The sequence below is a fragment of the Plectropomus leopardus genome, chromosome 1 (genome assembly GCF_008729295.1).
Source record: "Plectropomus leopardus isolate mb chromosome 1, YSFRI_Pleo_2.0, whole genome shotgun sequence".
Taxonomy (NCBI): Eukaryota; Metazoa; Chordata; class Actinopteri; order Perciformes; family Serranidae; genus Plectropomus; species Plectropomus leopardus.
In genome coordinates, this window is record NC_056463.1 from 38,516,917 (window position 1) to 38,543,270 (window position 26,354).

The 26,354-nt window shown below is 41.4% G+C and overlaps 1 protein-coding gene across 2 annotated transcripts in view; it reads left to right on the forward strand.

The window, feature by feature from the left end:
• Window positions 1-26,354, forward strand: part of efl1 (elongation factor like GTPase 1) — a 79,622-nt gene that overhangs the window by 14,517 nt on the left and 38,751 nt on the right. For both annotated transcript variants that reach the window (XM_042484793.1, XM_042484801.1), the window contains 4 exons: window positions 928-1,027; window positions 7,142-7,299; window positions 7,690-7,850; window positions 10,503-10,638. In XM_042484793.1, coding sequence (XP_042340727.1) covers window positions 928-1,027; window positions 7,142-7,299; window positions 7,690-7,850; window positions 10,503-10,638 — 555 coding nt within the window. The remainder of the gene's footprint in view (window positions 1-927; window positions 1,028-7,141; window positions 7,300-7,689; window positions 7,851-10,502; window positions 10,639-26,354) is intronic.

A 26,354-nucleotide genomic window follows, 5' to 3' on the forward strand; every position in this document is an offset into this window, starting at 1 on the left:
TCTGAAACAACCATGTGCAGTGTCATCCCACCATGTGCTTGTGTTGACATCACGGTAGCAGCACTCCAGAACGTAAAGAGCGGATGCAGAAGGATACATAAAACATAATATGTAGATGCAGAAGTCCACTGCAAAGTATGTGAAGACTTGGGATGAACACATTTTGGGTTGTCTTACAATTCAAAAGCTAAAAGTTCAAATTCCACGCCTGTCATCCTGGCGATTGTCTGAATCTTTGCTTTTTCTAGGATAACGTTGGACACTTTCCACATAGCACTATTTGTGTATAAATTAACAGATGTGGGATGCGTTCAAAATCTTGAATTAAATAAAAATTTAATAGAAATGTCATGTGAAGCATGTTTTCACAGAAGGTCATAAGCATTTGCTTTTTACTTTTTTTTTTACTTACATTCTGAAAAACGTTCAAACTACCCCTAATGGTTTTGCCTGAATTTAAGATTATTATTGTTATTGTTGTTGTTTTTTGTTATTATTATTATCATTTTATTTTTAATTATGTTATTTTAAGCACAAAGGGCTGACACATATTATGATAGATGTTAGATTCCATTCTGACCTCTCTCTCCCACCTTTTGTGTCTCTCTACCGCTGTCCTGTCTTTAAAGGAGAATTCACCCAAAAAACAATTTATCAAAATAATCAAAATAATTTCGAAAAAAACAAACAAATAAACAAACCAAAACAAAATATGTTTTGGAAGTTCCATGTATGGCCATGGGTGTTTTGCACAATGATGATAATTTCCAGTGTGTAAAAGGAAAATGTAAATTATTTCCCTCTGTCATAATTAAATATATGTCTGTGCGTGCGTGTGTGCGTGCGTGTGTGTGTGTGTGGTTTCAACACTTTGGCTCTCATCTGGCTCCTGTTCGTGATTACAGATGTGTGTCTGCTTCTTTCCAGCCTTCCTCCAGTGTTCAAGTGGGGAGGATGATCCTCTCATTGTGTTTGTGTCGAAGATGTTTGCTGTTGACAACAAAGCCTTGCCTCAGAACAGACAGAGGTAAGTGTGTGCGTGCATGCGTGTGTCTGTGTGTGTGTCTGTGTGTGTGTGTCAGTAGATGGTGCTGCAGTCCTGTTATTCCCTCATGCCTGGTGGACTGGACTGCCTCACATGTATATCTACTGGTGTTATTATGAACATGCTCTTTAATACTGAGCACATCACTGCATGGCACACAAACCATATCAGAGCTTTGCAGCCTCACTAAAAGGAGAGGGACCTCAAAAACCTCAGCACACTTCTAAAACATAGTATGTTTACATGATAGAAAATGTTAAATTATTGTGTTAATCAGACTGAAACTGGACTTTTGTAATACATGCAAACATGTAAGTCTGACTGAAATTGGACTTAGTTGAATTTCTCAAAGTCGAACTAAAAAAACCTACATGATGCTGTTGGGAATTAAGCTACTTTTTCATTTAAACGCCTCAACTGGACCTGAACTGGCCCAGATGTTCTGTGCATGCTCCATAGTTCCTGTGCCGGGCTGTGACCCTGAAATCGAACAGCATAGATTCGTAGGAGAAAGCCAGGAAAAGCAATAGATGACAAAGAAGGGAAGGAAACAAGATAAGACAAAAGGTAAAAGAGAAAGCTTGGAGTAAATATGAAATGTACAGTGCTGAAAAGTTTTCCATGATTTCACCGTTTAACATGCAACCTGTTTGTTATCTTGTTTGGTGTGTTACATAATAGGTCACCCAGAGGAAGGTCCAGTAACATCCTACACTAAGTCTGTCCCTCAGCGCAGACTGGCAAGTCATAGCACAGCATTGGCTAGCTCGACAGGGGCCCGACAACTTCATGGCCATGCTCAATAGACTCTCATGCTAATCTTTTCTGATTTTCTTCATTTTCAGGCTGTTTTGTGGATTTCAAGCTAAACATTTTGCCAAGGGCAAGTGTAAGAATTATGTCCGTTACCCGGAGAAGTTAAAAGGAGATAAACATTTCTTCCAAAACCTCACTTAAGCGAGCTGACTTGACTAGTGAAAGCATACACATGCTGCTGCTGCTTTTTAATGATTATAACCCTACCCAGCTTTAGAGGAGCAGCGAAGGGAATCCTCTGATATACACTCTAAACACTGTTTAGTTTAGGGAAGCAAAACACTGTTTGCATACACACACACACACACACACACTGCAATGACACGTAGCTACACACAGCCTGTTAAATAAATATCGTCAGAGTTTTTCTTTATTTTCATCTTTTGTCTCATTCGCCAGGTGATGTGTGTTTCACATATACATTGTGATCTCTGCAATCACCTTTAGCTTCTAACTTTATCTTCTGACATCCTGGATATGTCCTTCAAACACATATTGTAGACCCTTTGTGAAATTGCTTTTTCATTTTCTCCAAAATTAGATAATATTTTTTCAGGGAGAGCTGTTAGTAGCTGTGTGGGCTTCTTGCTCACTCCGAAAGCTTGGTTGACCATCACATAGGGGCAGGGCTTAGTGAAGGCTCAATAGCCAAAAGAAGGCCTATTGCCACCTGCCATGGAGGACTCGGACATACTTCTGTCAATAAATGGATTCTCCCCGGGTGCTTGTGTACTGGGACAAGGACAGTAGTCCAATTAAGTGGCCTAATTGAGCTATAAACATAGCTTCACTTAACTGTGCATGGAAACGTACTGAGTGACCCCCTCTCACATCACGGCCGAGCCCTGGTGTGCCAACAGGATAAACAAAAATGGGAGCCTCCTTACCCAGCTGGTGCTGAAGCTGAGCTCACAAACCTGCTCTACCAACACACCGCAGCCTCAGAACAGAACGTACCACTCATTAGACTCCAGCAAATAACAACACATTTAAAACAAAACTCCTCTCTAGTTTTGTTTTGTTTTTACCTTGTTTCGTGTTTCTTTTTCCAGGGCTTTGGCAGCATATGTGTTGCATATGGCCTTGCCAATATAACAATTCGAAACTGAAACTGAAAAATTCACAGCCACTTTTTCCACCAAATTAGGTCAAATATTTTGTTATTTTTCAAACATAACCTGTTAAAAACAGGCAATTGAAATTGCTAATATACCATTGGCCTATACACAACTCTGCAGTACACAAGTATGGCTTTCCGATATTTTTTCTGGTGTGTCATATTTGATGTAATGGACGGAGGCCAGTGAAGATGTCAGTGGTTACTTATTCAATCATTCATTCATTCATTGTCCGTAATCGCCTGTCCTCGCAAGGGTCGTGGTGGTTACTTATTTCTCTTACTAATTCAGTCTCTCTTTCTTAAAATTGGTGCTGTCTAAGTTTTTGTCAGATGTTTGAGCACTGCCTGGACAGAGACTGACGGTATTTTTTGGCGGCCCATCATTGCATCATGCTGGCAAAGGGTCCAAAATGAACACGTCCCCTGGGGTTGCATTTCCATCCCTGTCGGTCACACCCGGAGCTGATAAATAGCCCTGACTATTGCAGTCATTTATTTCGACAGTGAATGCTGGTTGTAACCTTTGCCATCAAATACAAAAGCCAGATGTCGGTGGGTGTCAGTGGGTTTTCTGGAAAAGGGGATCGAAAGACCGAGACATAGTATGAGAAGGAATAAAGGTCATTTGAGACCGTGAGCCAGGAAGGAAAAAAGCCTGCCCAAAATCTCAGCTAATGAGCCTTCAAGGCTTCCATTCTCTGTTGCCCACTACCTGCATTAGACATGCGCACACATACTCACTCTCTCTCTCTCTCTCTCTCTCTCTCTCTCTCTCTCTCTCTCTCTCTCTCTCTCTCTCTCTCGCTCTATTAAAATGACAAACAAAAGTTTTTGCATGCATATTTTCTGTGGTATGGTTGGTTTGGTTCCTATCAGTTGGTGTGTTTCCGTGCACAGTTAGGTGGAGCTCCAGTTGAAGCTCAATGAGGCCATAGGAAAAGCATTGGAAAAGAGCTTAGCCTCAGCACCAGCTGGGTAAGGAGGCTCCCATTTTTTGCTTATCCTGTTGGCACACCAGGGCTGCGTAGTGATGTGAGAGGGGGTCACTCAGTGCGTTTCCATGCACAGTTAAGTGGAGCTATGGCTTTAGCTCAATTAGGCCACTTAATTGGACTACTGTCCTTGTCCCAGTACACAAGCACCGGGGGAGGATCTTTTTATTGACGGACATATGTCTGACTCCTCCATGGCAGGTGGAGATATGCTGTTTAACTTCTGGTTCAAAGCCCGGCTCAGATTCTTATCGAGCTTGCGCAGACTGCCCTAGCCCAGCTCAAGTTTGATTGAGGCTTATACATGGAAGAGTAAATCGATTTCCAACTGCATTATCTAGTAGGTGTGTTAGACCAACTTTTTCGAAAAAATCGATGTAGTACAATTTCAGTCACACTAACATGTTTACATGTATTTTAAAAGTCCAGTTTTAGTCAAACTAACAAAATGATTGTCATGTGGCGGAGCTTGATCATTTTGTCAGTGTGTATAAACCTGTAAAAAATCATTCAGAATTACCTATCCACAGTTAAATCCACTCAAAGTCATCGTTTCTCTCGAAAGGACAAAGAACAAGTCTAATTTTTATCATGACTTCTGAGCATGATGTGTTGTTGATGTTCATCGTACATGATCTGCACAAACAGTCCAGCATTCACACTTTTTCAGTGAAAACTGAAGTTGTTGTAGAGCTTATACATTTTGCTTTGCTTACTGTGGCATACATGTCAGTGTCAATGCTCACGGCTGACATTTCCACACACTCAAGCCAGAATGGAAACAATCCTCAATCAAAATCCATTAGTGGTAAAAAGTGATGAAATGTGTGTTGAAAACAGCTTTTATATCAAAATGTTATAAAAATTTTCCAGCACACTTTTTCCTCCATCTTCACAACGATTAAAGGTCTGCTTGTGGTTACGATGGTCCAGCTTCAGTATTTGGAAGCCATTACTTCATAACCACAGCATGCGAGGCCAGGAACCAAGTCCTGGCATTCCCATTATTACCAGGAAGCGACTGATTTGACCTCTTGAGCAGTAAAGCTGTGACTTTGCTTTTCTCTGATGGGAAACACGATACCTTCGGTGCTCCACTCAGTGATGAGTCTAATCAGATACTGGCTCAATAAATACATTGATGACCTTTACAATAGCATGATCTGCCTTTGGTTTGTTTGTCTTTCTGGTTGTGGAGGAAAGAATGTGAGAGGAGGGAGCTTTACCCAGTGAGTTGACTGCACCATCATTCAGTGTGGTTTGTTCTTTTGTGGTTTCCACTGAGAATCTTGAATTCAGGATGTGGCCCCATTTGTATCACATTAAGAAAAAAGGTGCAATCAGTGTCAGTGGGCGGGGCTGCTGCAGTTGTCAGGGGCAGATTATGGGCTGTTTGAAGTGGTTTGTCATGGAGCTGATCCCTGTGTTGGATGCCGTCACTCAGGCCTATTGTGAGCAGCTGTGTTGCTATAGTCACTGTGGTCTTTTTGAAGAGGGTACATACATGCACACATATGCTAACACTCCGACCACACCACACTCACACACACAGACCACACTGCATACTCAAAAACACACAGGCCATGTAGCAAAACTAATGCATGAATAACTGTTCTACTCGCCCTAAGGTACCTATCTGAAGTTTAAAGTTTGCCAGTTCAAGAACATTGAACAGAGTCTATGTTTTAGAGATGGTGTCTGGTCAGAGAGGCTAGCAGAGTGTTTTAGGTGCTGACAGAATTACCAAAACCCCCATTGTCCAATACACTCAGTGTGTGCACAATCACGGTTAAGTTGAGCTGTGGTTATAGTTCCTTTTGGCCTTGTAATTGGACTACTGTCCTTGCCCCAGTATAAAGCACTGAGGGAGAGTCCATTTACCGACGGAAGTATGTCCAACTCCTCCACAGCAGGTGGAGATATGTTCCCTTTCAACTTGTTGCTATTGGACCTTCTTCTGGTTGACCTATAAGGTCACGTCAGGTTGCAAGCAGGTTGCATGTTGAATGGTGACAACATGGATAATTTTTTCAACACTACATTTTGTACATACTCGACCGTTTGCTTTTTACCTTCGTCTTGTTTTGTTTTCGTTCCCTCGTCTTCTTCTTTTGTTTTTCCCTGCTTTCTTCTATGTATCTGCTGTTCAACTTCCTGGTCAAAACCTGGTGCAGGGAATATGGAGCATGCACATAACGCCTAGGCCAGTTCAGGTCCGGTTGAGGCATAAACATGAAAGAGTTAAAAGATTCCCATTGTCTAGGTATGTTAGTCTCACTTTGAGAAATTTAACTTAGTATGATTTTGGTCGGACTGACATGTTTACGTGTATTTTAAAAGTGTAGTTTTAGTTGGACTAACACAATAATTCCACTTTTTCTGCCATGATGTAAACGAACTGAGGGAAGCTCTTGTGATGCATGTCAACTGTTTTCATATGTAGTCCTACATCAGTTCACTCATGCAATCAGATTTAAAATTTTAGGAAGTAATCTTTTTTTTATTTTGATATACTTTGTGATGGATAATTGATATCACTGATTAAAGGGGAACTATTTCAAAATTCTTCCATGTCATTCCTATAATCTATGACAATCCAACAATGTAACTAAACATGTCCAACTCACTCCCAAATCTGAAAGCTTTTGTACCCATACTCAAATTTTTAATGTCAACAAGTATAAAGTCTGGAACTGCTCCATAGACAATGAACTGGGAAATAAATTCTAAATGACACTGAGCCTGTTCACACTTGGTATCAGAATGTGTTTCAGGTGATCCCAACACAAGTGGACAGCTCTATGTCTGTCTGTTCACACCTGGCATTACACTGCGTCTGCACATGCATGAGTGACCACTTGAGATCAACTCTAACTTACCTGCTGTATATGCAGAAAAACAACATGCGAGTCATTTCTGTTTGCAAAGATCAAATTTTTTTTTTTTGTTTTTTTAGGAAGGTTTGTTATGCTATACACAGAGTTGGGTTGATTTCTGGTTTTGCATTTGTCAGCACACAGTCTGGTTGTCTCCACTGCACTCTGGTGGGGGAAAGTGATGGGCTACTATAGGGCATCTGGACTGACTGTTTACGATGAAGTGGATCTATGAGTAAAGTGTGATGTGAGGGAAAATTTCGTGTGTGTGTGTGTGTGTGTGTGTGTTTAGGCCGCTGACCCAGGAGGAGATTGCCCAGCGCAGGGAGCTGGCTCGACAGAGACATGCTGAGAGGATGACAGCTGATCAGACAGCAACAGAAAGCAATAAAGACATCGTCCGCTCAGGGTGTACGCCACAGGAAGACTCACCTGCAGGATCTACCACAGGTAAGCTTGACTCTCCATCTGTCGTTGAATCTAAGTGACAGCTGTGGAGAAAGAGTGCAGATGTGCGTTTTAATAATCAAATGATCAATATATTGGCAACATGTCATCCATGGGATATCAGCACTCTTATTTAAGCTTAACCAACAGGAGCACAGCTGTGGTTTTCTACTGAATAATGCCATTTTAATACATTTAAATAAATGATCACTAATAATTACATGGATGTAAGTAACAAGCAGGTAGAGGCGTGTATCATTTTTTGGATGCAACCAACATAAAGAACTTAAAAAGAAAAGTGGCATCCAGTGTCAGAGTATGTTCAGATAAGATGTTTCGCCGTGATTGAACCTCACAGAAATACTGTGTATGTTTTCTGTTTCTCCCTGTCAGCTAAGATGGAGAGTCTTACACTGAAGGATTCAAAGGCAGAGGAGGAAGAGGAGCAGGGGACCTTCATAGCATTTGCGCGGGTTTACAGCGGTGTGGTCAAGAAAGGAAAGAGGGCGTTTGTACTGGGACCAAAGTATGACCCTGCCCAGAGCCTGAGCATGGTAAACACACAGCAACCTACCAACCCTATTTGCTCCACAATCCTGTCTTTGTAATTTATTTGCAACTTTTTAAGATTTGAATATTAAGTAGGATAAATTATTGTGGGACTCTTAGATGCTGCAATAACTAATTGACAGCCAGTACAGACCAGATAATCCATTCAAAAAAGTATTGGCAGACTTATATATAATGAAAATGATTGTTGATTTCAGCACCAAGCAGTTTTACTTTATGTGACACCTACAATAACCAATAGGTGGTAACAGGAGGAAAAAGAGGCATCCCGTCTTGCAATTTAACTAAGCAAAAAACAAACCACATCATCAGAAATAATATTTAAATAATAATTGTTTTTTTTTAATCATAGTGAGTTAAGTATACTCATTCAGGACCCTTGTGTCCCAAGGGCGGAAGCTCCTCCTGAGCTCTCAGTGCTGCCTGCTGTAACTGGTACCTTCTTTCAGATCTCAACAGGGAGAAAAGCCAGTTATTCAGGTGACTGGGATCTGACATGAATATTCTGGCCTTATTGTTGCTCATTTTTCCTTGAGCATCTCAGGTGAAACAGACTCTGCCTTTCTTGTCTCACACTGAGTCAGTATGCAGCACCCAGGTCAGGCTCTCAGTGATGTGGACACCAAGACACTTGAAGCTAACCACCTTCTCCACTGAGGACCTGTTGGTATTAAGGGGGGTTTAGTTCCTTTGCTGTTTCTTCTCAAAGTCCACTATCATCTCGTTAGTCTTGCTGACGTTCAGGAGTAGGTTGTAGTGCTGACACCAGCGGGTACTTGTTTCAGGCAGACCTTTTCACAGCTGCCTTTCTTTTAGAGGTGAGATAGGGTGGTGTGGGTTCTGGGGTTGGTTGGGACGGTAGACAAACTGTAGTGTGTCCAGTGTGCTGGTTAGTGATGTGCAGAAGTAATCCCTAGCCAGCAGTTCAAGGCACTTCATGTCTACAGAGCTGAGTGCCACTGAGCGGCAGTCGTTCAGGCAGGTTGGTTTTGTTTTCTTCTTAAAACATGTTGGTCTGATGGACTGAATCAGTGAGCGGTTGTTGACTACTGATGGCCTCAAAGTGAGCATCGAAATTGTGAATCTCATCTGCTAAGGACGCATCAGCACTTGGCGAGGAGGGGGGTGTGGGGTAACTGTTCATACTCCTTAGACCTTGTCACATGCTTCTGGGACTGTGCTCCTGAAATTGTTATTCCACTTTCTTTAGTCTCTTCTGGTTTCTTCACTGCTCCTCTTACTTTGTGGGCTGCTGCTTTATAACTGTCCATGTTTCCAGATTACAGTCTTAGTTTGTAAACTGCTGTGTGTTTGTTAATGGCATCCTGGATGGTTCTGGTAATCCGTGGGTTCTCATGGTAGAATGATTTAAGTGTCGTTTTTGGTACTGTTGCTTCTGTAGTTTAACAGATAAAATCCAGCACAGACTCGGTGAGTTCACTGATGACATCAGTGATGTTGATGGTGGTGTCCTGGAACTTGCTCCAGACTGTGTGTAGTTCAGACTGCAGGGCGGCCTCTGATTGGCCTGGCCATCCCCTGAACTCGTGTCACTGGGGGAATGTGCTGAAGTTTTTTTACATATTTGTCCTCAGCAAGTAGCTGCATGGTCGCTGTTTCTAAACGGGGGAAACGTTTCCATTCTGGAGCCACCTCTGAACAGCATGAAACAGTGGTTATACGGTGTCTTTATTCTTCTTGTGACACAGTCAGGATGCTAAAATGATTACCAGTGCACGTGTCCAACTGTGTTGGATAAAAGAGTAGCAACATTCAAAATGCTGAGCCTTTACAAACATCCAGCTACCAAATATAACCTAAACAGGAATCACCACCAATTATACCGCTACCGAGATATACAAGTAGCCCAGAGGGTTTAAGGTAGATTTATTGTCATTTTTCTTAAACGTGGTTTAAGAACAAATAAAATGAAGGTTGACCTTAAATCCTGCTCCATCTTTTGGGCGTTGAAGGAGGAGTTGAGGAATCTCACAGCCTGGGGAAAGAAGCTGCTCTGTAGTCTGGTGGTTCTGCAGCGGCTACTTCTGTATCTTTTTCCAGATGGCAGCAGTGTGAACAGACTGTGTCTGGGGTGGCTGCTGTCTTTCAATACTCTTTGGGCTCTGTACAGACACCTCACTTCACCGAGGTCACTGATGCTCTGTAGATGGGAACCAGTGATGTTCTGGGCAGTTTTAATTACCCACTGTAGAGCCTTCCTGTCCTGGGCCATGCATGAACCATGCCAGTTGGTGATGTTTCCAGTCAGTGTGCTTTCTATTGCTCCTGTGTAGATGTTAACCAGGATCTTGCTCTGGAATTCAGCCTTCCTAAGTTTCCCTAGGAAGTAGAACCTTTTCTGTGTTTTCTAACCTGGGTGGTGATGTGTGATGACCAAGATAGGTTCTCAGTAATAGTGATTCCAAGGAAGTCAAGGAAGTCTTCTTCTATGGAACCTCAAAGGTTTACAAGTCCCCAAATCTTTCCAGGATGCATAACACAAAGTGGAAATGTAGCTACATCAACAAAGCTTACTTTTTTCCCCTCTCTACTGCACTGCACATTAGACAAGTCCATAAATTTGATTTGGTTTGGAACTCCCGACCAATTTGGAATCCTTCTCTCCTCTCTGCCAGCTGCCAGAAGGCTGCAGTGCTTCAGACTGTGTGCCTGATGTGCCTCATCTGTCCTGTTGCTGCATAAACAGCCTGTACCTGCTGATGGGCAGAGAGCTGGAGGAGCTTGAGGAGGTGCCTGCTGGAAATGTCCTGGGTAAATATGACCATTTTTTCTCTGTGGTTATATTATTGCAGTGGCTGTTTCTTGATTTATTGGAAAAAGATTATAATTTCACCTGATTTTGGAATCAGGTGAGTTTATCCAAGTGTGGCCTTTTCTGATAAAAATGTGGGATTTGCTGGGATTATTTGGGTTTTATTAACAGTCTTTGGGGGTGTGTACAGCACATTGGGAACATGTGTCTCAATTGGGGTTTTTACAGCAGTTTGCGACACATGGCCTCTTGCCTGTTTACCACTGGCTCTGTGCATTGTCATGGAGAAAGTACCCAAACCAGCTCACCAGCAGGCTGGTGTACAGATACTATGGAAGGCCAGAAGAGATATTAAGGTTTTACAAATGACCTGTTAACACTACATTAAAATTCATGTTAATAAGTACAGTTCGGCAGTGTTATCGCGCAATATTTTTACCTCTTATCACGAAAAAAAATGGACGTGTTACTGTTTGTGGCCAATGAGGGACCTTGAATCAAGGCAGTTGTACATATTCATGAATGTTGCATCATTGATGTTTAACAACAACGTAAGGAAACACGTCATGCATAAACTACTGACGTGGCCGTCTACACATGTGCAACGCAGTTGTTACAGGTCCCCCTGCAGGCACCATGTGGGCACGACATATATGAAATGTAAGAATGAGCTGTGGTTTGGAAGAATCCAATTTAAACATTCAGCAGGGACGGGCAATTTTCCAGAGCCATTGATGCTAATCTCGGCGGCTAACCACCAACAGCAGTTCTTTAATAAAAGAATTCACCTTTAATTCAGCAAATACATCTTCGTTAAAAATTTAGATATTTAACTAACATTAATTTATCATGTTCTAACATGTCCTTAGAGTTCTGGTTCCTGTAGATCTGTCCGCGTCTGTAATGCTAACAACCAGGCTAAGCTAAATGTTTAGCTTCAACAACAGTGTTGAACCAGCAGCCTGAACAGATAAATTCAGTAAGAAACGGTTTACATCACTGACCTACAGAGACGAGCAGGTTACCACCACAGTCTATATACAGTCTGTGGCTGCCAACCATACTATATAACGTTAATACAGATCGTTAGGTGATGACTATTAAAATGCACTGTCCCTGACTGGATCACAACAGGATGTGATTTGTCTTGTATTTTTATGCTCTACTGCGCACACTACATTTTCACGTGCTTGAAATAACATAAATAACATTTTAAAAGAGTTTTGAGAGTCGAGAAATATTTATTCATTTTGCGGAAGAGAATGACACCAAGAATTATAGATCTGTCACCAAACATTAGCGTATGATATCCCTGTCTGTCCCTAGGAAACTATACATTTTTAAAAAAATATGTCATGGTGTTCTTGGTCTTCCCCTGTCGGACTGCAATCTCAATCCACATGAGAAAACTGCCTGTTATAAAATAAACTCAGCAGCAGACCTTAAATTCAGAGTTTAGTCATCTAGGCTGAGGAACATTAGGCTACCAATATACCAGACTTATTTCTGTTCATATAAAATCAATGCCTAAAGTTATTTATTTAACTGCATTATTTTACTGATATAACTGAAGTCTGCTGCTTTTAATTTCACTCAGAGGAACTCTGATTTAATATATTGAAGGTAGTAAAATGTGTAAACTGTCCATTAAGGCAGACGAGTGGAGTGTTAGCTTGGAAAACATCCTGTTTATTCACTTCACATGAAGCTAGAATCAATACCGAATTATATAACATGTCCGCCACATGTGTCAGAGTCTTTTTAGTGTTCAGTTGTTTACAGGTACAACAAAATCCTAGTATTTATCTGCTACGTGAATAACTCAACTGGTGTCTCTGTCCTACTCTTTATTTGTTCCCCCGTGCAACCAATACAACCCAAGGACAATGCACTCGGTTATTTATAAAGATAAGAATCTTCAGACACAGTCTATGACTAAAAGGTAGACAACCGATGCTAATGCCCCTATTAACCCTTTGAAACCTGGAGTGACATCACTTCACACACACTTTACCACATCACGAGTATTAAAACCTTTGTACACTCAGCAAAGTGGTGCGATTTCTTTCATAAAGACGAAAAAAAGGCAATGAGCAACTTGGTAAGAAATCTTCTACATATTAAAAGAAATTAGTAGATTTAGAAATTTTTTGTTGTTTTTAAATGTTGAGGGAAAAGATTTAATTGTATTGTATTTCTACTTATCATAATGACATATTGTATGTTATGTTAAAAAGTTATTTTAATTTTTTAAGCACTTTCTCCAGGTCTTGTTTGCCTTATTATGTTCTTTCTTTTTTTTTTTTTTGTTTCTTTGTTTGTTTTTACTAATTTTGTAGGTAATTTTCTTGTAATTCGTACTCATTTCTTGCCTATTTTTGGGTCATTTCATTTTTCATTGCTCATTGCCTTCTGTTAAGTGCTATGTCCTATTCTGGTTATGTTTGATAGAGAGCGCACTATTGTGGATAGTGGTTGTAACGGCGGTATTTGAGGGGCGAAGAAGGAGTGGAGTAAAAAAAGTATGTCTAACAAGAAGTTGTCGTCGTAATTATTGAGCCAACGTTGGTAGCAGAGGATGGCCGCTGGCAATTATAAAGTTCTGCCACCGTTTGATGAGAAGAAATCATACAAAAGTTGGAATAATGGGGTCGAAAAATGGAGGCAGGTTTCTGACTTGGAAAAGAAGAAGCAGGCATTGGCAGTAGCCCTGTCGCTAACAGGAAGAGCCAGGGACTGCGTGCTGGAAACAGCTGTGGAGGACTTGAATAAGGATGATGGTATAAAATTAGACTCCGTGTTTTTAAAAGAGGAAAAAGATGGCCAGTACGAGGCATACACGGAGTTTGACTGGATAACAAGGGACTATGGCATTCCTGTGGTGGATTACATTGTCGAGTTTGTACAAAAGTACAGTTTTCAGTACAAAAGAATAAGTAAGTTCAATATGAAGCTTACAGATGCTCTATTACCTTTCAAGCAACTTGACACAGCAGGACTAAATGTTAGAGACAAACAGCTGGCGCTTACTGCCTGTTCAAGCCTCTCGTTTGTTAGCATGAGGTCAGAATCTTTGGTGATACTGCGCCACCAGAGGGCGTTAGTGAGCCCTGCATAAGTGGAGACTGACTGTGCATATTACACCAGGTTTACTGGTAAGAGAGAGAGTAAACACAGCCAGCAGGGGACCGTGCAGGGCACAAATCCACTTGACGGATATGGGAGGAGAACAAGATGTGCAGTCTGCCAAATCACCTATCACTGGCGAAAGATTGTTCACATAAAATGAACATGCTAGGTCAGGGGTGTCAAACTCAAATACACAATGGGCCAAAATTAAATACTGGGACAAGTCGTGGGCCAGACTCGATATTTATTGAAAAATTGACTACAACTGAGCATGTTTTCCCTTCTCTCCAGATATATAATGATAAACTTTTTCATATGAAAACAAACTTAAGCTTTGCTTAGACATTGACTCTAGAATAATCAAAGCTTATTTATATTATAAACACATGAGAAATCAAATTTCAAATAAAAGACATAACAGTGGCATTAGTTTCTTATTTTTATTTAAATAAATAAAATAAAAATCTATGCCTCTCTCTCTATCTGTAGCCTTTTTAAGTTCGCACAAGACAAACAGGTCTGTCCTTTATATTCGTGAACAGATACTCTGCCTCCCACCTGTCTAGAAAGCTCCTGTTTTCAAAGTCCACCTTTCGTTTAGCCATTTTTTGGGAGGGATAGCTTAAATTTGCCCGAGGTGACTGACAGCATGAGGTTGCTAATGAATGTCAACAGAGGAAGAGGGGGCGCTTGCAGGTCTTGATTGACACGCCAATGCACTTGCAGTGCATTCTGGGATTTGTACTATGAGAGGTGCACGTGCTATATACTGGCGGGCCAGCTCTAATAGACATTTGATATTATCTCGGGGGCCAACTATAATTACACCAGGGTCCGGAATTGGCCTGCGGACCTTGAGTTTGACATCTCTGTGCTAAGTTAACAGAAGATGAACAAATGACAAATGTTGTTGAAGAATGCAATATTATTTTGTTATCAAAAGAGTCATTATCTGACACAGAAATCTTCATGGTAGTCTTTGGGATCAGCTGTAACTGACACAGCCTGCACCAGAACTGTGTGTGGACAAAAATGGCTGGATCACTACCTCAGCGGACTTATGCAGAGTGAATTACTAAAAATTCAGGATACAAAGAGTGCACGGTCCTTCAAGTTTGGTGATGGGAGAGTTGTTTACTCTACAAAGAAGATGAAAATCCCAGCCATGATAGGACGGACTAAATGCAAAATTGAAACTGAGGTTGTCCCAGCTGATATTCCTTTGCTTTTGTGCAAAAAATCACTGAAAAGAGCAACTGCAGTTTTAGACATTGAAAATGATAAAGCCACTATGTTCAAACAACCAGTCAAACTTGAACTAACATTATCAAGACATTACTGTGTAAAAATAAAAGATGACAGCAACCTGGATGAAAACGAAACCCCAAATGAGGATGAAATCCTCACAATGACGGAAAACATGACAACACAAGACAACCATAAAGTGTTAATGAAGCTCTGCAAGCAATTTGGACACGTCTCAGTGGTTAGACTTCAAAAACTGCTGACCTGCTCAGGTAACAATGATGTTGAATGCAACACAATCCTCAAGGGCATTGTAAAAAGCTATGAGACATGCATCAGATACTGCAGACCAGAGCCAAAGCCAGCGGTGGGTTTGCCTATGGCCTCAAGCTATAATGAAACTGTAGCTGGTGACTTGCATGAACTAGAGCCAGGAGTTTGGTATCTGCATGCAGTTGATCATTTTCCAGGTTTCAGTGCAGGGAGCACTGTCACCTCCAAGAAACCCAGAGATATCTTAAAGCACTTTATTCACTGCTGGATAAGTGTTCATGGCCCTCCACGCAGACTGTTCAGTGACAATGGAGGTGATTTCATCAACGAGGAGATGAGAGACATGGCTGAACATTTTAACACTGAGGTAAAAACTACTGCAGCATACAGCCCATGGAGCAACAGCCTCTTAGAAAGGCATAATCAAACACTCACTGAAATCTTACTGAGAGTGAAAAGAGACAATGAATGTGACTGAAAAACAGCCTTAGGCTGGGCCTTAATGGCAAAAAACTCCATGCACAATGTCCATGCTACAGTTCCTACCAGTTACCAGTAGGATTTGGGCATAATATATCTACTTTATACCTTGTATGAATTTCTTTTATGGCCTCCCATAGGATACATGTCCCAAAGAGAAGTCAGACACAAATGGCTGCTGATCTACAGTTTATAGCTCGCACCAACGGCTGACGCTGCTCTGGTGTCAGTGTTGTGTAGGTTCGGGAAAACATCCTGGTGCAGACTAGTTTACAGTCAGTTGGTGCTGCGATCTCATACAGTTGTTCAGACAGTTACAGGGCTGTTGTTCTCGTCTCATTTCGAGTGCCTGATAGTCCGCTAACATTTTCGTCTTGTCTCATCAGGGAAAATGAAACATAGATTTTGTCATAGTTTTTATCGCTAAGCTCAAATCTTAGCTCGTCATTGTCTCGTTTTTGTTTTGGAAATTTCACAAATAATTTTCATCATAGTTTTCGTGGAGGAGGTAACCCAGGCTCAGGTATACAGGATCATGTACGCAAGTCAAGTGCACTTTGAGTATCAAGGTGCTTTTAGATTGATGGACAACCACACTTGCTTTGCTTTATTTGAACAGATTTGAGTACTGATGTGTTTCTGAGCCTCAAACAGCCAATGTATGAGTGAACAGATATTAGCTGTAGCTAGCTAACACTCTCTGCACAGATCATTGTGGCTGAATGTTCCTATACTGTATTTTAGAGGTGAAACATCGATTAGTTAACGAGCTAGAAAATCAGCTATTTTGATAATTAATTGTCATTTTTAGGGTCATTTTAAGAGAATATTTCACCACTTTCTGACATTTAATAGACGACTATTCAGTTGATTGAGAAAATAATCATCCGATTCATTGATAATGAATATAATCATTTGTGCCGTACAAATTTCTCTCCCTGTCGATGTTTGATGTTCATGGAGCAGAGGAATAAACTACCACACATATCTTATTTTATTATTGGTCTGAGCCTCAAAAATCATAGAAAAGTATTAGTTGGGGTGCCTGGTTGCTCAGTGGATAGAGCGGTGCCCCATATCTCCACAGCAGGTCCGATTCTGGCCTTGACCCTTTGCTGCGTGTCGCCCCCTCTCTCTCTCCCCCTTTTATGCTTAAACTGTCCTGTCCATTAAAGGCAATAAAAGCCCCCCCAAAAAAGAAGAAGTATCAGTCAAGTACTACTTTGCACATCCTCTAAAATGAGCTTAGCTTTGTTAGCATGGGTGTATTTGTGAATGCCTGTGTAGTTGAATGTATAATGCAGCATGTTGTGGTTGTTACTTTGTGCAGTATTGATTGATGTTCCTGGGCACTTTGTGCAGAGTGCTGCAAACACTGAATGAACGTCTGACCTGTGTGATATCCTCCACTAAGACTGCATGAATTATGAAGGATGCGTGCATTAGGATATTGACGTGCAGTCATCAGTGGGATGGGTGTGGGGCAGGATGCACAGTAAGAACAGGTTGTCAATAAGACGATCCGCCCTTGAGTGAGCCCTACAGATCCCTCTGCTCCTTATTTAGGTTGGGCTGTCAGCTCAGAGAAGGCCAGTGAATGGATTTTGGGAGTGGCCCTCACAGCCCATAGTTGTGTGACTGGCTGCACAGAGACACACTTCTATGACTTAGATCGAACATGGTCAGACTTCAGGACTCTTTTAAGTTCCACTAATCTGCTCTGCAATGCCAAGGGTATAATAATAATCTTGTATTTGATTGTGGTTGGAGATGGGAAGTGCTGATGTGTCAGTCCTTGCTCTTTAACATTTGAGCAATACAAGTGAAAAAACATGGACCCCGTCTGTAAAAACGTCTGTTTTGCTGCTCACAACACCAGTCTCAGGCAGCAATCTCTTAGGGCCCTAAATGCCGGAGGGTAGAGCCTCTTTCTGCCCGGGCTGGCCCTAAACCTTTTAACAGCTGTATTATCTTTGAATAGACTACAGTGAATCCCGCATTTGTCTTTCAGCCCCTAACCCCATGAATAGTCCTTCTCAGGGCCTTTTGCCAAATCTGGTTAAAGTTTGATGCAGATTTTAATGTTACAGTCTAATTGGAAAGAGTTGAATCTCACCTGTCTTCATGTGTAAGATGTCCGCATAAAGGATGTGACACGACCAAAGGATATGATGCACAAAGCAACCATATGATGAAGAACATACACATGTTCCAAATATCTTATGATACTTTGTAAGGCCATGTGCAGCGATCAAATCAGCACAGTGTAACTAAAACGTAACATTGCCTGCAATCTTTCTAGTATCAGCGAAACAGTAAAGATTTCAAAAGTGTTAGTGTTTGCTGAAGCGGCCTTTATTAGAACTGCCTGAAACTGGATGTGGATTTATTGAGACTGTGCTTGTACTGGCTGATGATCCCTCATCTCCTCTGCTGATTAACTTAAGCATAGCACCTGTAAATTATAGATGACAATACCATTCCCCTAGATTTTCTTCAGAGATTTTTAAATAGCTACAAAATACTATTTATACTGACTGAATACTTAGTAGTTATCAGTTACTGAAAGACGAGCAGTCATATTGCCTAGTATGCCTTTTTAATCAACTTTATACATTTATACTATTTTGTATATATACTATGTTTATTCAGTTTTATCTATCTTGAATTAGTCCAGAATTGTAACAAAACCTTGCTTAGACTGGATAGCTCTTGTCTTGTTTAACAATTCAGCGTGCCCATGAGGAGTGCCGTCATACCTGTATGTATTCTGGACTGGTCACAGAGGTGACTGCTGTTTTGATCATTGTCTCTTTTTCTCTTGTCTCTTTCACTGCACTAGAACTGAATTACAATGCTGTAATAAAACAATTACCACCAACAATGTTGCGTGGCAATAATAAGATTGTATCAAAGCGTGTTTTACGCATATGAATGCATGTAAGCATGCTGTAACCTATTGGAATTTATCAAACGTAATAAATAGCTGTAATTCGCTCTCCCTTTTGTCAGGCACAAAATCACAGCACACAGTCTTGAAATGACTGATGAAACAAGCAGGACAGAGACAAACCAAGAGATGCATTGCACAGCTAGTTTAGCTAAACTGCCTGGAGAGGGATGATGTGCACACTAACTGGCACATCAGCTTCACACTACTGTTATTTGCTGACATCGTACTTTGAGATGAGAGAACACAATTTAGCTGGTTGTTGTTCCTGCAATTCACTCTTACTGTGTTTTTACAGTTGTCATGAATAGAAGGATAGCTCCGTTTCACCCTCCAGTTAAAGTTGTAAACATTGACAGGGCCTTGGCCTAATTTGTGGAGAACACGCAACTTGTAGTGAGCGTAGGCCTGCCTGGCTCTGTTTGTGGGACATTTCAAGTGAACTTAGCAGCTGCTTAGTTTGCTTACACCATTCAGCTATTATATATATATATATATATATATATATATATATATATATATAATATAAAACATAGCCTACATTTAACAGAAATTTAGCAGAGCTGACAGAGAGGCAGCTGCAAACATCTGTGCCTCTATCACTGCATCGCAATATGCTGTGCTATGTTCAAGTGTCCACATACTTTTTGCCATAGAAAGTATTTGTAGAATACATTTATATCAAACTTGACTGCAGAGGGCAGCAGAGCAGCAAAAAACCGCCTCCAAAGTTTTAGAGCTTCTAGACCGGATGTGTGTTGAAGTGAAGTGTTTTTCTCATGAGTTTCTTGATTTTTCTTTCAGTTTTTCTACCATTTGTTAGCCATGTTTGCATTTTCACTGATAAAGAAAACCTCAATTAACTGGCAAATCTTTGAACAATTTGGTGTAATATTTTCCCATAAAAGGCAGAATGACATTTATTAGGGCGGATCCAGTGCAAACTGTGGAAACTCTGGCTACTTTAACAAAAGTCCTTTGTCTAATTCTCTTCAGTGTTTTTGATTAGTAGCCTCCACGTTGCCAGCATTGGGATGTATCAGTGAGTGCAGCAGAGGGAGTGCACAGAGCCAGCCTGATGCTGTTTGATGGCGAGCTCAGCAAGGCCAGCAATGGTATCACAGGGGTTAAAGACGCAGGCTGCATCAAACTCTCATCATCAGCGCTTAATGTGAACCAGCTGTCTGAAGAGACTCAGCCACAGCCCAAGTCATCCAAGTCAGTCCTCTGGGAGGGAAAAAAAGAAAAAGGAGTCTGGGTAAAATGAATGATGCTGATTCAACACTGGGCGACTTTATGAAAACATTTGTTTTGCATTAGGCCTCTCTGTGTGTGCCAGCAGTGACTAGTGACCCAGATCTGTAGCGGAACACAGCGACTGAATGATTTTTCTGATGTCAGCCACACGGCGGTGTGATGGCGGAGGCCAGCTGGGTTCATCCTCAGACACGAGATATCTCTGATTTGCTTTTTAATCTTCCATCTGAAAATTGTGGCATTTAAAGTCAAATTTTTTTAGGGGAGAATCTTTAGCATGGTTGCATAAATCTCCCATGTTATAGTTTTTAATGATAATCCAACATTTGGAGCTCTTTTACTGTTTCACTTATCGACAGATTGTGGATATAATTTTCATGTCTGTGCTGTCATACATTTATTTACTTTTCCAGTTACACTACAAACCAAAGGACCTCTGAAGATCAGCCTGAATTCATCTTCATCTTCAGCAAAACTACTGTAGAATCAATATTTTTGGCTAGCCTAGCATAAACACTAGTATCTGGGCAAACTGCTACACTCTGTCATGAATTCAAATACATTTAAACTAGTGCTGGGTGGTACGACAAAAGATTTTATCACTGTATTTTTTAAGATACCAGAGGTATCAAGCAACACGTTCTAATCCCAAGTTGTCTCATGTTGCCGTTTTGTTAGTGGACTTCCTTGTCTTCATATTACGTTCTAGCTATCCCTCTGTGTCTGCTGTTGATGTTCTGGGATGACACTTCCGAATCAAGGACTTCAGCAAAAGCACATGCTGACACGGATGGTTATGTTAAAGCAAAAGGGCACATGGTGGTGAGGAAAAGAAACCATCACATTCAGAAGGGAAGCAAACACTGGATTTGTGCATGAAAGTCCGGGGTTTGTTTGATCCATCCACTGTCTGCCCTTTAGGGATCTTCATGCTCCTTATATTATGTGATTACCAGGAGCTGATTCTTAAAGATCAGCAGATCATTGGTCTTAAATCCAGCTATCACCAAAGCTACATAGTTTCAAGTATGATGTAACTGCAGTTGCCACCGGGACTTTCCACAGGCCGTATGATCACATTTAAATCATTTCCTCAAAATCTAATTTACCAGCCAGTTGAACAAACTATAAAGCACAAAAACAACAGCCACTTGATGGAAGATGGATACATAACAACAACAGCTAGAGTTTGCTCACCTGTTTAGAGCCACTTTCACTCTGACGAACTGGTGTAACCTGAAGACTGTTGTTTACATGTTTGTTGTTCACTGAACTCACAGGAAAGGCAACGTGTAGCCACACCGGTAAGCAGGAAGACTCTCCACTTTTTGTCATTTCTCTGTCATCTTTGTCTTCGGCAGCAGTGGTTAATATTACCGGGAAGCTCTGCTGTGTCGTCTTTGGTTTTTTTTGCCCCTTAAGATACACAGCTCTTCTCTTGGGCACAAGTTTTGCTTCTGACTCGTTCGTGTCTTTCTTCATTGCAAGGATGCATGATATTAATTGTGCTGACAAATGATCAGCTGATAATGGGACATTTTCTTAAGTTATGTGTTATTCCAATAAGCAGTCAGACTGCTTTCACTGACTAAAAAACGTGACTAAACCCGTTTTTTTCGATACTCATATAAACTTCAACAGAACATTCCACATCAGCTGAAGCCATCTTGGCTGTTTTCAAATGACTCGAATAGTGCTCTCTTTTTATGGTCTTTATCTCAAACATGCTCCCTATGAGATAAACTGTTGTGATTGGCCTGGCACGTCTCAGGCTGCTGGAGATCTCTACACAGCAGATGCATCTCTCAGATCACAGAAAACATGAGCTTGCAGATTCGTCTCTTCCCAGGCTTTCTATTAAAGACGAAGCTTGGCACATGAAAGCAAGAATGCCTTAATTGTATCTTGTTTTGTATTTTGAAGGGCATACTGGACTAATCTTAAAACGCTGCTGCTTTTGTAGATGAAAATATTTGTCAAAAATCAGTAATGACCTTTGATGTGAACAGAGATAGAATTGGACCACTATTGGTGCACATCAAGCCTACTTGTGCGTGGTGTGTGTTTGTGTATTAGCAGCAGTGAGAGTTTTCTGCTGCTCCTGACTCATACATCTCTTTACTCAGTCGTCCTTGACACAGTTTCCAGTCCCAGCCGAGCCCTGCTGGGATCCCCCAGCCATGAAACATTCTCCACCTCATCAGTCCTCCGCTCTCCCCTTGGAAATTTATTTACCACCTCCTCTTTCATGTCCCTTCCTCTTCCCTCCTCTTTTGCTCTTTTGTCCTCCACTGCCTTCTCTCTCTCTCTCTCTCTCTCTCTCTCTCTCTCTCTCTCTCTCTCTCTCTCTTTGTCTTTCTAGGTATCCCTCCCACTGTCTCTCATCCTGGCTGTTCTGGATTTTTCTTCCCTGCTTTTTCTCTGAAACATGGCCTCAGGTGTTTGAAGCTCACATTAACTCGTCCATCTATTTGAGCAGAGATGTAGCTAGAAATAAAGAGATGGAGATAATCAGAAAAAAACAGGAATTCCCCTTTTATTAAAAAAAAAACCTTTAGTCTCTCCACATGACTGAATACACTTGCAGAGTTCCATAGCTGAGTACTATATTAGTAACAGGTTACCTATATGCTCGTGTGATTCCAGTGTTTAGGCTTAATGTCTGTCTTTGGTGGTGTGTGTTCCAGACCTCCCCAGAAAATCTGATCGGTGTGTTTGAGTTGAAAGTTGAAGTGTAACAAGATGAAAAGATGGTTTTATCTGTCTGACTTGTGCATGTGTTCTCAGTAACAGCTGATGTTAGGCAGACTTTTTTCTCTAAATTCTGTTCTGACAACACCCGAACCTGTGGTTTTCCAAAACTGTCTTTCAGACTGGATAAATCTGAAAATGACTCACTCATGTTTAAGTGTAAATGAAGGGAATAGAGCTTTTGGAAAACAAAAACATGTACCCAACCAATCACCATTGGTGCCTGCGAGGCAATTAAATTAAGAATGCAACTTTTAGCTGCTACCGGCACTTTCTGTGATGACTCGTTCGATACTCAGCAGTCACAGCTGTTGTCATAAAGCTTTGTTTATTTGGTCAGATATGATCAAGTGTGGTCTAAACAGTGGGCATATGAAAACATTTGAGGAGTGATGGACAAAATCTGTTCACATGAATATGTATGTGTATTTGCTTACGCATATGTTGTTTAGGACCTAAAAAACATAATTTGAGGGTAAAACTAAAGGTGTAAATAAATTGGTGTATCCAGATTACCTAAACTTTAGGTAATCTGGACACACCAATTTACTTACAACCTGTCTGATCATCCTGAACCGTCTGACTTTAAGTAGTAATGACAAAAGATTTCAGGTATTATGCTAGGTGCAATATTATAGATGCAATAATAATTAATTGTAATTAACCAATTCTACCACTAAAATTACCTACCATTAATATTAAGTGCAGTTTATTAAATGATAATGCTATGGGCATACATAACACCACCTGAGGTGTATGTAGTGTTGTTGGTGCAAGTAATGCTATTGTAAGGCCGGCACAGTGTGCACGCAACCTCACACCCATCTCACAATGGTCTAGCTAGTAAGTATGGTATTTGTAGAACATTATGTCATGAAAGTTGTAATCTGGATTCAAATGAGTGTTTCTGACTTTTTTAGTCTTACCTGTGACAAAGTGGTCCTCCGTTAACTGTGTGCTGGACAGTAATGGAATACTCCAGAAGCAGGCTGTAGGTGGGTCAGCTCTGAGCAGTGTAAAGTTAGAAAGTCACTGGCCTAAATAGACACCCAGCAGTGTGTGTGTGAGTGTGTGGAGAGGGGGCGATCTTCCTCTGGCAGTTGTCTGCAGGCAGATGGCTGCAGAGCATGGCAGCGCATCCCCCCCAAGGTTTCACCACCAACCGTTATTTGTGCACCTCTGTACAGCAGTGACCTGGTCTCAGACACTGACTCAGGACCTGGTTGACCTTATTTCACAGCATCATAGACATCTCAGAGCCATCGGTCGTAATATTTATCTTCATGGCTCCCTCACTCTGTGTTCTCTATTGTTCAATATGAGTGCTGCTGGCTGTCTGCCCTCATTCTTTGTCTGAGCCATGCGGTACTGGCATGCTGGCAGACAGCATTAATAGAGCCAATAGATGGCGTAAGTGGGGAGTGAAAGTGGATGGCTGCTTCACTTGTCTGGCTCTGACACTCCAGACAAAGAGAGCAGAGGAACAAAGGCTGCTACTGACTGTAACGGATGCAGAGTTACACTGAGCAGGGACCTGTGTTTTGCATTTGGAGAGCAGCTCTGCTCTGCTGATGGAACCACACCTCACATGATTACTGTGGTAGATCATTCATGGAACTGCATCCACTAAACATCGAACAATTTCATCAATATTACAGAGAAGCCAGCAGAATAAGCTCTTGAGGGGGGAAAGAGACACGTTTAGAATGAATATAATGGACTGTTCAATTGAATTATCAGTTATAGCATTACATTGTTGTTAACCCTGATATTTTAATGGGTTCTTATTCAGCTGGTTATATCTAAAGTATACATATAGCCCTCTTTAGACAGGGTATCTTGTCACTACTGACTTCATGGAATTAATGAAAAATAAGGTGTCTGTGGAAGGGCTGTCATGGTACACAGAAGTCACATTTCAGTGTGAGTTTTTCAGTTTCTTTTTATTTATTGTGAACTGACATTGGTGTCATAAACAGACGGAACCTTCCTGCTGGGGACTGAGGTAGCATTTTCCCCACAGGCAACATCAATAGCCCATTATCATGATTAAAAACAACAAATATTTCAAATTCATGTATATTAAACTGAACAAACACTTTTTCAAAAGGCAATAGGTCCAAACAGGCTATAAAACTGAAAAGCATCTATTATGATTTAAAATCCATTCAATTATATTTTCATCTGTTTATCTGGGGCCAGGTCAAGGGGGTAGCAGGCTGACCGAGGTGCTTCAGACCCTCTCCCCAAAGCAGTGCTCCACCTGCCGATCACGTGTCATTCCCACACCGGATTAGATATATAATCCCTCAAGCGTGTTCTGGGTCTACTGCGGGGCGTACTGCCCGCTTTATGTGCCAAAAATCCTCTAACAGGAGGTGTCCAGGCGGCACCCTGGTCAGATGCATGAACCAGCTTAACTTGCCCCTTTACCTTTTGATGCAAAGGGGCAGCGTATGTATTCCAAGCGTCCTCTGGATGTCTGAGCTGTTCACCCTATCATGAAGGTCGAGCCCAGTCAACCTACAGAGGACGCTCATTTCGCTCACTTTTGTCTGGGATCTCTTCCTTTCGCTTACTACCCAAAGCTCATGACCATAGGTAAGGCTTCAGACAAAGGTGGACCAGTAAATTGAGAGCTTTTACGTCTGGCTCAGCACCCTCTTAATACCATGATAGCCCGGCGCAAAGTGGCCTATCCGTCCCACCCTCCATTTTACCCTAACTTGACACATAGAGCATGAGATACTTGAACTCCTTCACTTGGGGTAGTAACTTGCTCCCAACCCAGAGGGGCCAAGCTGTAGTTCCAGCAGAGAACCATGGCCTCAGACTTGGCTTTGCACTCAGATATATGTGTGTCTGCTTTCCTTGGGTCTTTAAACTCTGCCTCTTCCAAAAAGGATGTGATTGGATGGGTTCAGAAGTTCCTCAAATTGATCTTTTCACCAATCAACAATATCCTCATTCTGGGACAGCAGTTCTTCTCTACTGCAGAGCACAGCCCGAGAGATGCCCTTCTGTCCTTTCCTGAGCCATCTAACAGTTTGCCAGAACTTCCTTGAGGCCAACTTACAGGCCTTCTCCAGAGACCCTGGAACTCCTCCCACACAGGCGCTTTCGCTGCAGCCCTTCTGCCCAGCTGATAACCAACAACTGGTATGGGGGCCTCTGCAATGAACCTCAACAGACTTCATGTACATGGCAAGCACAACAAGGATCACTGAAATGGTGCATCCAGTCATGATCCCTTTCTCAAGCTTGACCCACTCTGATTATGTAGACCCAGACCCACAGAGACTCTCAGACTGAAGCTGTTGTAGCAGTACCAAATAAGATCCCTAAACTTACCTGGAATATGGTTCAGATTCAGTTCCTCTTTGACTAGCTTGTGGGGTGTGGACCCAAAGGTGTTTCACACACAAAAAAATCATAGTAAAAATAAAAGTTAACACTAAGCTCACACAGCTACTATGATTAGTCACAGCTAGTCACTCCTTCTAAATTCATTTAACGATCAAAGTTGCTGCAGTGTCTTTAAAACTAGATCATTTGCCATCCATTTGAGTTTGATTTTAGTGATTTAGTGTCAGTGCATTTCATTTTTTAAGCAAATACTGCTCTTTGTTG